At 43.1% G+C, this 16,123-nt stretch overlaps 1 protein-coding gene across 18 annotated transcripts in view; it reads right to left on the bottom strand.

Annotated features, from left to right (window-relative positions):
• Nucleotides 1–12,886: 12,886 nt before the first annotated feature.
• The window catches only part of CEP170 (centrosomal protein 170), a 198,655-nt gene continuing 195,418 nt past the window's right edge, over nucleotides 12,887–16,123 (bottom strand). For all 18 annotated transcript variants that reach the window (XM_065589142.1, XM_005300526.5, XM_065589131.1 and 15 more), the window contains one exon: nucleotides 12,887–15,190. In XM_065589142.1, coding sequence (XP_065445214.1) covers nucleotides 14,904–15,190 — 287 coding nt within the window. In that variant the 3' untranslated portion in view covers nucleotides 12,887–14,903. The remainder of the gene's footprint in view (nucleotides 15,191–16,123) is intronic.

A 16,123-nucleotide genomic window follows, 5' to 3' on the forward strand; every position in this document is an offset into this window, starting at 1 on the left:
GGGGCGGCTCCAGGCACCAGCACAGCAGGCGTGTGCCTGGGACGGTAAGCCGCGGGGGGCGGCCTTCCGGTCGCTGTGAGGGCAGCAGGCAGGCGGCTTTCGGCAGCACGCCTGTGGGAGGTCCACCGGTCCACCGGTCCCGTGGCTTTGGCAGCAATTCGGCAGTTTTTTATAAAAAGCCGCCTGCCTGCCATGCTTGGGGTGGCAAAAAACATAGAGCCGCCCCTGCCTGGAAACAGTAAGTGTTTAACAGATTCCCTATATTGCACAATGTGGGGGGTGGGGAGGAATGAGGGCTCTGGGGTGTGGGAGAGGGCTCAGGGCTAGGGCAGAGGGTTGGGGTGTAGGGGGTGAGGACTCTGGCTGGGGATGAGAGATTCACGGTGCAGGAGGGGGCTCAGGGTGGGGCAGAGGGTTGAGATGAGGGCTCTGGATGGGGGTGCGGGATCTGGGGTGGGGCTGGCCTGGGGATGGGGAGTTTGGGGTGCAGGCAGACTGCCCCGGGGCTGGGGCCAGAGAGGACACCACAATCTCCCCAGCCCTTTCCTCCCCGGCAGCAGCAAGCTCCCGGCACCGTCACTGCATGTGCTTCTAGGGGCCAGGCACCTCTCAGGTCCAGGAAGCCCCCTCGCCTTCCCTGTGGTGGGTGCCAGTTTGGAGAGGGAGCTGCCATCACATGTGGCCTCCTCCCCTGCTGTAGCCTGCTGCCCCTCACTGTAGCCTCATGGGGGATGGGGCTGCCCCTTGCCCAGTGTGGGGCAGGAGTGGTGGCTGCGGGCAGGGGGGGGAGAGGGGGGAAGGGCAGATCACATGGTTGAACACTCACCCAAGCCCCAGCAGCTGCTCAGGTGAGGTTCAGACTCCGTCTCCTGGAAGCCCCTTGGGCGTCGCCTCCTGGTGGGTGCCGGGAGAGGGGAGGGCTGCCAATCATGTGTGTGCCTCCTCCCCTCCACAGGTGCAGCAGCCGCCTCAGCCTGCCACCAGCACCGCTCTTGTGTTGTAGACACCAGCGGCCGGCGGTGGCAGCGAGGGAGCACAGCGCGGAGCAGCAGAGCAGCCGCCCACTTGAGGCAGGGACGCTCCAGGGCCAGGGGAAGGCGCACAGGGGCAACAGGTGGGGGCCGGGGGATGCTCCGGGGGAAGCATTCTGGGCAGGCAGGGCCAGGGGAGAGATCCAGCTCCGAACACTGGTGGAGCCGGGCCCCTTGTTTGCATGAGTATGACTATAGGGCAATGGCACTGAGTATTGGCACTATTTTCAATGGCCAATGGGAATAACTGCTGAGAGTAACAAAGGCACAGACAGCACAGCTGCAGCTACTGTCCCAAAGCTGCCTGGACCTTTATGCCTCTAGCCTGTTGGCTGCAATGATGCCTGCCAAAGTCATCGCAGAGTGGTATGGGAAAGTGTCTTACCACACCGGAAGAAATAAGGCAGCCAGCTCTAGAAACCTTCAGAAGTCAGTGTACTTCCATGATAGTTTCATCAAGATCTCTCAGGAGGATGCAAGGGACATCCCTGTGTACACAAATTAACTGCTGCACTTGCACTCCCATCCAAAAACTGGTTATTGTACCACTACCTCTTCTCGTATGAGTAAAACGATGACAAGTCGATACCTGTGTCCTGCTAACTGGGCACCATCTTTACATGTAAAAATTGTAAGGAAAAATGCATGCACGCACTTACCTGAGGTTCCTTCCTATCATCAGGCTCATCTGTGCTCGACTGGACTGTGGTGGAGTCTCAAACAGGTCCTGGCACGTTGCATAGCTGGACCCCCCCCACACACACACACACCCTCTGCCACATGTTCCCAGTAGAGGGTTGTGGCTCAGGCTCCTTGGAGGTAGCTATGATGGTCTGCGGGGGACTGGTGGGATCTCTGTCAGTATGGCATGCTGCTTATTGTAAAAGCAGCAGGTCTGTGGCTCAGCACCAGATCAGTTGTCGACCTCGCTGGCCCTGTGATATGCCTGCCACAGTTCCTTTGCTTTCTTGCGGCACTGCTACTGGTCCCTGTTATATCCTTTTGCCTACATCTCCTGTGCATCTTTTCATAGATGCCACATTTCTACGACAGGTCTGAAGCTGTGCTGGCACAGCCTTAGTCTTGTCTCACTGCAGGCCCAGGAGATCCAACATCTCCTGTCTACTCCAGGCAGGAGCATGTCTAGAGCATGGAGTTGGCATGGTCAGCTGGGCAGTTGCTCACAACAAGGGACAACTGCTAGGTGTGCTCACCAACCTGGGCAATAAGGAAAAGACATTTCAAAAATATGTAGGGGTCTTGAAGGGCAGGGGAAAGGGGGTGTGGCTTCTGGTCTCCATGACTCCTGGGCAGCGGAGTTCACAATTGTGACAAGGCGTTCAATGTTGATCATTGAGGGACAGCTGCTGGAGAACTGTTAGGGTTGACATTGGTCATGCAGTGTCTACACTCACTGTGTTGATCTCAGTACATCAACCATAGTTCACTGTCCTGGGGATGGTTTTACTATGTTGCCATAATGGAGTGCTTACATCAGCCAGAGACAAATTTGAGTGTAGACGCATAAACAAATAGATCAGCAGAAGTCAACTTGCGTGGACCTACTTTGTAGTGTAGACCAGGCCTAAGTGTAAGGGGCAGCTCTGACTAAAGAAGCCCAGAGGTATATGAACTACCAAAACGTTTGTACCCTTTTTACTTTAAATCAGCTCTTTAAAATCTCCGCAACGTCAGTGCATTTATGGCAAAGTATAAATAATTAGCAGACTGGTGCCTCTCCCTACTGCATTCACCTCAGGGGGCCTGGTTTGACAAATAGCACCAGCTGAGGAGGACTCATCTGTTTGCTCAATCAGCACTGCCTTCCAGATAAAGTGTGTTTCAGATAAAACAGGGGGAATGGTTCTTCCACTTGTTGACGACACACGGACCCAGCTGCAGTCATCGGGAGGCAAATCAGTACTGGATTCCATTACAGACTCTCCATTTCACATTCACAACTTTGCATCTCCAGATGGATTGTTGTTTACATAAATGACAGGAAACAAATCACTGGTTAGGAATGTACTGATTTTTTAGGTTTCAGAGTAGCAGCTGTGCTAGTCTGTATCCACAAAAAGAACAGGAGGACTTGTGGCACCTTAGAGACTAAAATTCATTTGAGCTTATGCCACAAGGTGCCACAAGTACTCCTGTTCTTTTTACTGATTTTTTTTAATATATTATTATTAATTTGCACACAAAGGGTTCAGTTGTGACTCTTCGGTGTTGCTGGGGGAGGAAGTGTAGCCACTTTGTTTGCAGTAGCTGGAGGCATTATGGATATAAGCCTAATAGGCAAGATCTCTCGATGATCCCACTCTAAAGTACTCTTCTGCACTGATTCCTTTGGACTTTTTTTCTAGGGTTAGCTAATGTAGCTGCAGGTCATTGGCTAAAAACAAAAGTGAAAGAGAGTTTGTGTTTAAGTCTCTAGCAAAAGAAATGATTCTTTGGCTCAGCTACTATGAGTGTGGCTCCAAATCTAGGCATTAAAGAGCAAGTGATGCTAGTTTCCAAGTGCGTGAGATCCCTGCACTGGGAATGCTTCACCCACACCTGAGTAGCAACTCATTCTAAGCACTAGTGAAGACCTGTCAAAATAGCTTCATTTCAAAGGGTTAATCTGTTTCAAAAGATCAGGTTGCCCAGACTGTCATACAACATAGTCAAATTTCAGTAACTATTTCAGGTAATAGTGTCTCCGCTCTTACAGAGGTCTACACAGACATACAGTTGGCTTCCTGTACCTGGTTCCGCATTGCTCAGGTACGCTTTCCTCTGCTGAGGCACTATGAGATAGCTGCCCAGAACAAACTGAAACATACATGGTTAGCTAGTGAGGCAAGTGTGGATGCCCAAACATGGGTGTGATAACAGAAATACGGATGTATGGACACATATTGAACTATGGCACTTGTAAACTGGTTAAGATGACTCTGCCTCTAATCTAGGTACAACATCACAGCTAAACACTGTAGTATGTACATGATGTTCTTTCACACTCCAAAAACAGGCCCAGGGCTGGATCATCAGTAGGTGTAATTTGGCACTTGTCCACTGAAGTGACAAGGGCAGGGGTGGCCAACCTGTGGCTCCGGAGCAACATGTGGCTCTTCAGAAGTTAATACGCAGCTCCTTGTATAGGCACCAACTCCCGGGCTGGAGCTACAGGCGCCAACTTTCCAATGCGCCAGGGGCTGCTCACTGCTCAACCCCTGACTCTGCCCCCACTCCACCCCTTCCCGTGAGCCTGTTGTGATCCTCACTCCTCCCCATCCCCCACAGAGCCTCCTGCACACCACGAAACAGCTGATCAGGAGGTGTGGGGAGGAAGGGAGGGGGAGGCGCTGATCGGCAGGGCTGCCAGTGGATGGGAGGCGCTGGGAGCGGGGCAGGGAGGAGGGAGCTGATATGGGGCTGCTGACACATTACTGTGGCTTTTTGGCAATGTACATTGGTAAATTCTGGCTCCTTCTCAGGGTCAGATTGGCCAGTGCTACAATGATTTATGCCCACCAACTATCTAACCCCAAGCACTATCATAGAGCAATACAGCAGATTGACAAAGGTCCAGAAGTCTCTCTCAATCTAGCTCCTGCCTTTCTTGCAGGGACCAGACTAGCTATACACAGCTACAAGCTACACAACAGTGTATGATCTTTTATATGTTCCCAATCATCTTCTAGACAATAGAAACGGTACAGTTGCGCTCATGAAATTCACCTTAGACCTTCTGCATAAACTTTCAGATTATAAACCCCTAAATTACAAGGCTATAAATATACTACTGCCTTCAATGCCTAGCCTAATTGTGCTGCTGCATAACTGACTAATAATATGGTGCCTCTAGTTTACTGACGGAAAAGCCCAAGCTTTGATATAAATGACTAAACACTTTTTGCTAAAACTGTACTAGACATTTCCGGTCGATTTTTAATTGAAAGCTCTAAAAAATTGCAGCTATAGAATGTGAGCACTAGCCACAGGTTGAAACAAATCAATCTACCCAAGCCTATCAAAGAGATGGTTTGCATGGAGAACTTCAATAACTCAAGTGCATAAAACCTTTATTAGCCCAGATAAAATGAGTAGACGTTATTGCATTCAACACAGTGTAACTGACAGGACATGGGGCAGTACCGAAAAATAAATTTTAAAAACAGCCAAGAAAACATTACCAAACACTTTTCACAAACATACTGACGGATGAGGGACAAATCTGATTTACTAGAAAGATACATTTGACAGAGCCCCTGATATCTATCAAGAATTCATGGATACCTTGGATGTTTAAAAGCATCAGCATTCATGGACCAAATGGCTTTTATTACCACCAGGATAGCTACCGTCACTTAATGAGTTTTTAATTTTTAGCAAGATCTGGTGTCAGCATTTTCTAGTAAGCTGTTTCACAAAGATCTTTGTGAGCTCCTTTCCCCCATCAGCATGGATAATAGTACTTCCCTACCTCCCAAAGGTTGTGAGAAACTGAAATAAGGATTGTAAAATGCTTTGAGAATCGTAGAAGGAAGGCATCACCAAAGGGCAAACTTTTATTATTGTTTCCATGGGATCATTACCTTAGACTGCAAAACCACAAACGATACGAATGCTCATAAAATAATTCTGTCCAATTTGAACCTCACTTTGTGGCAGCAGTGGTGCCCTCCCCTGGCAGAAAGCCTGAAGGAAGGGCCCAGGAACTAAAAGAACTCCACAAGTTCAACGCATTCCTCTAAATTCTTTCATCCGGGCCAGGATTCCTCACCCACCTCCAGCAGCTTTCAGATCACACGGATCTCCAGAGATCCATTTGCGTGGAGGAGGCCCTGTGCTTTTACCCTAGCTCTGGGAACTTCTGGCTCCACTGAATCCTTACAGCCAGGAAGCCTCCCAGGAACCTCCCCTAAGAGAGGGGAACACCGCTCTTGGCTGCCCTTTGTAGATGTTCTGTGTGGGACTGGGAGTGACTATAAGAAGAATGACGTACATCCCTGCTCATTTATCCTGCTCTGAACTCCAGAAAGTGGAAACAGTGTTGAATTGATGTTGGGTTTTTTTCTGCTAGTTTAGCCTTAAAGTCTACATTTTGACTCCTTGGAGGAAAAACATTAATTAGAAACATCCTTCTGACTATCTTGTTTTTTTAATCATACGGATAGCTCCACAGATCCATTCTTTTTCATTTGCACTATGGTCTCCAGTTTCAGCTTATTACAGCCTGAGCTAGCTAGACAGGTTTCAGTCCTGTAACTGCAATGCAGGTGTGGCGCTGTATCCCTCCTCCCCCAGGAATTTAAATAATTGATTTCAATCACATTGAGACTTTGGACAACTAATTTTTAAAAATTGTGCTATTGTGAATTTAGACTGAAATCAATAATGAACTAAATTATAAATGCTATTCGTAAACACCACGGCTGGTAGGGTCTGGTATTTGAATTTTACAAAACTACTAGAGGTGAAAAACAAAATATTGAAAACGAAGGCCCTGATCCTGCAGCCAGTTGAGCAGGTATGTTACTTTAATCACCTGAATAGTCCCATTGACTTCAATATGATCACTTGTGCCTAAAGGTAAGCATGTGCCATAAGTGTTTGCCGAATCAGGGGCTAAAACAGTATTTTTACTAAACACTTTTTTCTTAGTGGCATAAAATCTCTCCCCCTTCAAACCAAAATTGCTTCAGTGTTAACAATGAACGTGTTATTTAGACGTTCAGTGTATTAACGTTATCAGGTACGTTTTCATATCAACAGGCCAAAATCTTGAAAATAGGAGCCTAAAGTTAGGTTCCTAAATATGGGTTTAGCAGCCTAAGGGTGGGATTTTCCAAAGTACCAGAGTGATTTAGGACCCCAGGTCCCATTGACTTCAAACTGTAAACCCTGACAAGAGCAGTACAGCCTGGCTGAAGCATTTCCGGGTTCTTGACTTGGGGACGTTATATCAGAAGCTGGTGTTGGTTGAAAATTTAGCACCAGCCGTTGGCTCCTCAATTTTCTGTTTGATTCTGTGTTGTTCTCACAATAAGAAAGTTAATGAGGCCATGGGTGTATCTTTTTCAGAAAAGATTGGCATTTTAAATGTGAAACTTAGGGAAAAAAAATCTATGTAAAATCTGAAATTCTACTAATAATCAGGAAACTAATTAAAGAAACAAATACAAAACATCCACCTTAGCCACCAGCATGGACAAAAAGCCAATACAAAAATGGATGCTGGTGGACAAGAGTTTTGTAGGAAAGAATTTGTCAGCTGCAAGAAATGGCAATAAGGGCCAGGAAAACAACACAAGCCAAGTTATTCTGACTTGTGCAATTATTTTTTATTCCACCGCTTGGCAAAAGGTCCCCATAAATCAATACTCTGCCACCATTAGAGAGTGATTGGTGAACATGAGTTATGCTGTGCACTAATGGTGTGGCTGGTAACGTAGATTTCTTGAAGTACTGATGGATTATTGCAGGTATTGTCCCCAGAGCAGTTCATTTTTTACTTTAATCATGCATTTTTAAAGTTATTAGTGCCTGCCATGGAACTATGTCCCAGTTCCAATTAACAGTGATCTTGATATGAGAACTGTAGAAACCAAAGAACCACCTCTAAAATATAGTGAATTTGAGAACACCAGCAGTTTGAATGCTCTGGAGCATAGCAGACTTAGATTACATGACTGTTCATCAAAAATGAGCTACTTCAGTCCCCGAATGAGAGAAGGGGGACCAGACCTCCAGCCTGCACCCACTTCCTGGGAAGATTCACTTTCATTTCAATGAACCTCAAAATGTCTAGCCTCCACTTAAATCAGGGGATTACAACAATCTTGAGCAGCGCAACAGTCAGGAAAAGAGCCTGTTGTTCAGTGTTGTAACAGGGTATACAGACCCTTTAAGACTAGAGGGGGCCATACAGGGATGTTGGAATAAACAAAGGCCCTGGAAATGATCTTGTAGCCAGATGATAGAAAGTGGTCCTGGGGAATTAGTAGCTGGATGGGAAAAACCAGGGCCAGGAGCTCTGTAATGCAGAGTGGGTCAGGGCTCCCTTTCCTCCCAACCAAACTGGGGGAAGCTCTCCAAAGAAGAGCAGTATATATGCTGCTTTCCCCCTCAGAACAGGGCGTGCACTGACAGGTAGAAGGAAGACAGAGCCAGAAGGCTGAGCTCCAGCTAGCAAGGACAGGAGTGGTGGCTTCGTGAAGAATGGCGCAGGGCAGAGCTCCACGTGCAGCAGAAAATCCAGAGACGGGTATGAACTTTTATGTTGTTGTAATGGACTTTATTTGGGGACACTGATGACTAATTTGAACCTAATTTCAACTAATTTGAACCTAATTTAACCCAGCCCCAGACAGTGGTTGATGGCAGTCCTGAGAAAGACTGGGGGAAATTTCTATGGGGCTCTGAAATGTAGGAACAAAGCAAGGATGCTGCAGAGGCACCTCTGGCCATGAAGGGGTGCTGAGTAAATAGCAACCTTGCTACAAGCATCAAGAATGCCCAGAAAGCCTGAGCAACACAAAGGTCACAGAGAGAATAATACATTATCTTAGGCATTCCTACGGTGCCCATCACTGTAATTTATTGAAGCACCTCCATTCTTTCCTAGCAGAGGGAAGGTCTCTATCTGCTACAAAGGGAGAATGGGTTATAGTTGGGGCATAGGACAAGACCACACCTCAGGGAGCACTACACTTCTGCAGCAACAGAAGGGGATGGGAAGTGCAGGTAGCCCTCCCCTCCCATGGCGTGGAGAGCACCCACCTTCCTGTCTAGAAGGGAGGAGGGAGAATGGTGCCCCAGAAGAAGCAGATAGCAGCAGACAGGGCTAGGAAATGTACCTCCAAGATTTCTGCACGTCCCAATGAGATCACTTCCGCGGCCTCAGCATAATTCTCACTTGTGGTCTGCACCCAGTTACGCTCTTTTCACATTTATTCCATTGCCTTATAGTACATACTACCTTGGTCAGCTGCTTAGTATTCTCTCCTTACCTAATAACCATTTCTATTCATTATTATCCCTTCTGCAAATCTTCAATTCACCTAAATCAACTTCTGACTATAAAGTACTTGATTCCCTTGCATGTTTAAGTTTCATTTCTCATACTGTGAAAGATTAGTTTCATTATTAGCCTTCATTACTGTGCTTAGCTGATTTTTTAAAATGTATGATTCCCTATCCCCATCCCCAGTCACCACCTGAATTATCTGCTGTGAACTTTCTTTACTCCGGCATCCAAACCTGTCATTAATATCACAAGCTCAGCACTTTTCCTCTCCGTCGCCTCTTACCATGTCTTTTCTCTGCTTTATCTCTTTCACTTAGAATAGCTGTTTCACAGATTGCATTATATTAAATCAGTAATACAATTTCTTTGTATCGCTAACATTTAACTGTGTCCTCCTTCCTGTGTGTCCAAGACTGGCTTCATATATGGAGAAACTCACAGTTTAGGAGTGTAGGAGCCTCATACTGTAGACATCCTTTATTCAAGCAGTATCTGCCATCAATTCAGCTTTTTCTGTCAAGAAGGACCAGCAGCATTTCCACTATAATTCAGCTGAAAAATAAGTAGTGTTTCTGTCAAATGGATAAAGCTGTTAAACTGGTTACTGTTTGTACAGTATAAAAACCTCTAGAATCCTGAAATGACTTTCACTCCAGAGGTTCACTACCTTTCCCATACAAGGTGAGAGAATCTAATAATTGTGAAAATATGTATTAATATTTTTAATTTGGCTAAGAACGCTAACCTTGAGGAGCAGTGGGTTTAGACTAATGTTTAATATGGGTATAATATTCATTTGTCCCTAAAGTTAGACCTTTTTAATATTTTCTAGCTTTGGTACCTTTTCTATATCCTTTTCTGGATGATGTAACAGGTAAAATTTCCAAAAGCAGCTAAGTGATTTAGGAGCCTAAATCTCATTTACAAAAGTGACTTGCTGTGAGACTTGGGTTTCTAAGTAACTTCTGAAAATAGGACTTAGGTTCTTCGGTTCAGGTAGATTCCTTTAAATTTTTTAACATACTTTCTTATCTGGGTGTCTGGAACTCAAGGGCTGGAATTCCATCTTTTGACAGTGCTTTCTTCTGAGAACATAGACAACACAGTGCCTTCTTATGAGAAACATAGACTTAGTCATACTATACTCCAACTGTGAAATGGGGATAATAAATATTTACCTGCCTCACAAGATTGGCTAATGTTTGTGAAGTGCTTAGTGGAAAAAAAACCCTGCCTCACAAGATTGGCTAATGTTTGTGAAATGCTCAGTGGAAAAAAACCTGGACAGTGAATTTCTTTTCTCTGAGTATTCAGGCTCACCATTCCTTTATTGTTTTACTTCTGCTCTGTGGATAAGGCTGCTGAACTGGGCCTGTCAATCATCAGATGGGAGTTGGACTGAAAAATAGCTTAACTTTAACTGTTAACACTTAATAGTTGACTTCCCCTGATTTAAAGTGTCTCCAAGAGCACAGTAGCATAACTTGCTTACTGAACAGAACTTTGCCCTTTTACATTTAGAAGTGGAGGCAGAGGGTCAGCATGAGAGCATAGGTACTACTACTCAGAGAAGAGAAACATACAGGTTATCAATGGACTCTGCCTGTCGTCTTGGCTCACTATTTTTCTGTTGGGGTCACTCCCAAGAAAGTGCTTTGAATAACTCTTACCAAAATGAAAGCAAAAAGTTCTAGATTTATAGATGTATTGAAGTATTATAGCATGCAGTTTACTCCTAGCAATGGCAGAATCTGACAAAGCCTATATTGTTTAGTTTGTAGTGTCTGGCAAAAGCGTGACTAAACTATCAACCCTTCAATCCTGCATGCTTAACTTTAAGAAGCATCAGAGTCCTGTGGCACCTTTAAGACTAACAGATGTATTGGAGCATAAGCTTTCGTGGGTGAATGCCCACTTCGTCGGATGCATTTAAGAAGCATGTGAACACTCCCATTGACTTCTGAGTGATTATTCAGGAGAGTGAAATTAAGCATGTGCATGCTGACAGGATTGAGGCCCAGGTTTCTGCCTTGCAGATTTTTTTTTCTAGGATTCAAAGGACGTTTTGGCCCATGAGACAGGAAGTGCTCTTACTGGCTGAGCTTTGATCTCCCTCTTTTATTTTCCCCTTTAATATAATTTTAAGCCCTAGCAGTAGATATTATTTTGCCTTTAACAACTGGGGGTTACAGGAGAAATAACTGTAGATTTTCTATATGCTCAAGTTTTCGCAAAGCAAATCACAACTGCCTTGAGAATGTTAATTATATGCTTGAGTTTTAGGTTGGATATTAAGGAGAGCCATTCTTCTGAGAGTGATGAAACACACTGTTGTCTTTTGATGCAAAGCAGCAGTTGAGGTAACCTTATCCTGAACAGGTTAATACTGAGATTCCATTGGCAATGTCCTTACTTCTCAGTTGTTCTGCATGCAGATGTGATGGCCACCAGAAATGCAACTTTGATGGATGTTCACAGATGGGCAGGGACCCATGCCTCCTGAAGTCAGCCAGTCAGGGCAGGCAATAGTCTGATTTCAAGTGGGAGCCATTTGAGACAAGTCTCTGAACAACCTCTATTTGAAGAATGGTGAGTAGAACATCTGAAGAGGGAGGCCACTGATGAACTGCCACCTTCTGGAGACAATCATGGATTGCTGCAGTGCTTACAGAGAGGGAGCTGTATGTGTGAGGAATACAAGCAAGGAAAGGCATTCACTCCCAGCTGATGAAAGCATTGGCAGTTAGGGGAGGTACCTTTACAACAGTGGCAGCTGAGGTGGGGACCACCACAAGGTCCATCTAGAGCATAGGGGATGTCCCTACTGGGGTGTTAAGTGCTAGAGCCTTGCCTAATTGGAATCCATGGAGTCATTTGACCCTTGGGTCCTTCTGCTGGTCTGAAGTGGAGAGTTGTGGAACTGCTTCTGGTACCCCTGTCCAGTTTTGTGCCTGCTAGTCTGGAAGGGTTACTGAAGCAGGATCAGAGTTAGTCCCTTCTGTTGTGCTCTGTGCTGCGCAGCCGAATGCAGACACCAGAGCCCGAGCACCTTCTTCCATCGGTGCCATTTCTTGGACTGTCAGGTTGTAGGAGGGGTTGGGTTGAAGCAAGGCCAGAGATCTTATCCCCAGCCTCTGATGTGCACCACATCACTGAGTGCTGAAACCCAGGGTACCAGTGCCAATGGTGGGGCTGATGGCTGAAGGTACATGCTGGAACATGTTGACTGAGAATGTTTCTTAGAGCAAAATTTGTACATTAGGCTGCTGCACTCAATGGAGCACATTCACATTGCCCTGACTAGACAGGCTCCTGAAGAAAAGCACAGGCCAATTCCCAGCTGGGACAAGCAGAGACACCAATCTGGAACAAAATCAGAATGTTTAAAAAGGATTTCTTATGCTTTGTAGCTCATGGAAAACAGGTCTGGAAACTACTATTTGCTGCTGCCAGAAGGCAGATCAAAATTCATTTGTTTTCATTTCTGAAGGTGGAGTTTACTTGGTGATTGACAGGTCTGATTTTGCCTCTCTAGCTGCACAAGCAGAAGTAAAAACCAGTGTGGAAATGGTGAGCCTGGATGTGGAAAACCAAGCAATAGGTATTATTGTCAGAGCAGTGTATCTGATCTGGAAGAAACAACATACAATGTAACATCTTCCAGGAAAGGAAGACTATCTGGAAGTACATTTAGGAAAATGCCATTTCCTAACTGAGTAATTTAATGTAAGTTCCAACAAAGCAGAAACATCTGAACCTTCCTAGTTTCAAACCATTGAATTACATACATACATATATATATATATATATATATACACACACACACACACACATTATATAAAGTTCCAGAAACACTTTATTTAAAAATGGAGTTGTAAATGCATATAACAAAATAACATACATAATAATTGTAACAAAAATAAATAAGGAGAATATGTCCATACAAAATAACATAGTAAATGCAAAATGCTTCTTACAGAACAAAAGGGTGTAAATGCTTGAATGAACACAAACAAAATCTTGTGCGGAGAGCATAAATTTTTAATTTTTTCTAAACCGCTTCCTATTTTTCATGTGTCTAGGGAAAAATTCTGTTCCCAAGGATTAAACAAAAGAAAGAGTTGTGATGGTGGTTTTGGTGCACTAATTTTTCAACACCTGACCCTATTTTCAATTTATTTTTGCCCTTCTGCACCATTTCAAACATTTTCTATCGCCTCTGTAAACTAATGGAGTAGAATATTGAGTTGTACAAGAAGGATATTCTGTTTTCTTTTAAACTTTAAACAAATATGAAATCCATTATACCACAAATTATTGGTTTTCTTACATCGCTACAAAAATGTTTTTGCATTTTTATTAACTGGTCTAACTTTTTAGTGACTTCTGAAATCCTGTACAATTTAAAAATGTACAGAAAGTATTTTAAACATATGTCATATAGGATTATTGCTGAACTACTAAAGACCATTTCATAAAAGCTGCAAAACTGTATGTGTAACATTAATATAAAGAGACTGACGCAAAAGCAGGGAAATTCCAGTCTATTAGTTACATTTAACAGAAATAAGATTCCTCCAAATTAGTGTTCTGGAAATACAAGGTCATTTACTTTTATTTTTATTATTTCCAAATGTTACGTTACTGGGACAACTTATATAGAAAATAGGTTTATGTAGGATATTTTAAATACACTTGCTTTTCAGTGGTATAAGCAAGAAATCTATATTAGCAGTCTTCTTTCAGAGTCCTTTTAAACGTATAAGACAGAGAGACAGACAGAAGCAATTTATTTGCTTGGGAGTGAGACTATTGATCAACCAAGTTATGACTACTATCTCCAAGTCTTCAGAAGAAAATTTTAAACCTCATGATCATTCCAAGAAACACACATCGCTTTTGTAAACTTATGTTGCATTTGAATTGGCAACTTAGTATGAGAACCCATTTGCCTCACTATGCTTTTAAATGTCCCACACAGTTGTACGTGTAAACTTGTTTTATTGTTTCGACAAACATTTGGAGAGAAATGAGATATGAAATCCTTCTACTTTCATTCACATCAAAAAGACATTTTGAACAAGATCAAAAAGTGCCAAATTGTCCTTTCAGAAAGTGGATTAAAACACTGCTCTGTTGAAACAAGTACAGTATTATCAATTTTCTATGTACATCAAAAGACTGACTCCTATTGATATTGATATGTTCACCTACCACTCCCAGCAAATTCTTAGTGCAAACATAATAGCTGAACTTCGTAAACTCCAAGATAATTTACGCAGCAACAAGGTTATATAAATCACAGAACTATTTGAAAATTTCAGTATGAAAGAATGAATGCTTTGCAAAGTCTGTCTTATCTTATACAATAATGTGTTATTGTACTCAAAGGTAATGTATCCTATATAAATCCCCTTATTCAGCATCAAACATAACTGTTCAATAATTCTATACAAACTTTAATTGAAGAGGTCCATTTATAGAACAGGTTGGCACAGGTGACTTGGGGTTTCAGTAACATTGGATGTTAGTCTGCTTGCAGGTCACTTTAAAAGCATTGCTCTTAAAAAGAAAAATCTATGTATGGAAAGACTGCTGATAGAATTCTGTTTGCAAAGCACACAACCACAAAGGGCAAACCTGCCACAATCTGCTTTTCTATATTGGTATCAATGCTCATCTGTATGGTTTGAAGAGGATGTGAATGACAATCAAAGCATCACAGTTAAAGGAAACTGGTTTAACAAACCAACTGCAGTTTGAACATTTTTTGTGTGTATAAAAGCAACATTATGACTCTTCATTTATTTCTAGACATTCCATATTGAAGGTAATTATGACAACAATTAATAATGTCATTCACGCACACTGGGATCTTCCTCCTCCCCATCTGGGTTGAACCTGTTGAAATGTATGCTGAAGTCAGGCTTGGATTCAACATTGTCAAATGCAGTTGAAACAGAGATGACGGCAGGCCGAAGGGCCCTAGCTTCAGGTTGACAGTTTGGTTGTATCTGAGCGCGGGTACTGTGAGAAACAGGGCTGGACTTATGTTTAGGTTGAGCAGGTAAGACAGGGCTTGTGAATCCCAAGTTACTCAGAGCATCCAAAGTACCATCAGGGTCAATCATAGCATTAATCACTAAACCATCAAGGAGTGGAGGGAGGGAGAGAAACAAAACAAAAACAGAGATTAGGGTTTTGTGCTTTGAGAAAAACAACTCTTAAACAAAGTCTCTATCATACTTTTCAGCATTTGAATTCATACACATCTTTGATTCCCTCCCCTGGGTTAAGAGTCTGCAGTCAACCCATTAATATCAATAACTCAGCACTGTTCTGTTTCATTTTCAGAGTCTGAATGGAAATGATGATGGAAAGATTCGGTTCTATTGATTATTTCTATAATGCCAGAATATTAACAGAGATGCTGGCCTTTTGTCTGCTAGACATTACAAAATAATTACGCGAATACAAGAACATGATGATGACTGTAGCTTGGTATGTCACCTCTGGAAGAAGCCTTTTCATATACTAAGCCTCAATACTTCAGGGAAACTATACAAAACCTATACAATGCATGGTTTGGTTAGAAAAAAGAGAGGGTGAACAGTCTAAGACTAGCTGATGATCAGCTTGTATCTGGTATCATGAGGGCCCATAGCCCTTATACTGTAATGGCAGATGCAGTTCTTATTCACATACAAGGGTTTTTATTTTGTAATATTACTAAGATATTATATTTCCTTCAGTAATATCCTATAGTAGTAAATTCCATAAATTGATTAAATGCTGCATAAAACAGTAATTTCTTTTACCCCTTTTAACTGACTGCATTAGGAAGTGGGGAAAACTGAAGTACCTAATACAGCTTCACTGTACAATTAATAATTTGGTATGTTCAACGTATATTTTTCTGCTTTCCAAACAGAACTGATCTATGTTTCCATAAGGTCTAATTAGATTGTCTGAGCACCTAAATAACCAATGTTTTAATCTCTGATTAAATGTGTGCCCACTCATACATTTTGTTACCCTTCTCAGGACCTCATATTTCTAATTTTTTTAAGGTAAA

Source organism: Chrysemys picta, chromosome 3 (assembly GCF_011386835.1).
Source record: "Chrysemys picta bellii isolate R12L10 chromosome 3, ASM1138683v2, whole genome shotgun sequence".
NCBI lineage: Eukaryota > Metazoa > Chordata > Testudines > Emydidae > Chrysemys > Chrysemys picta.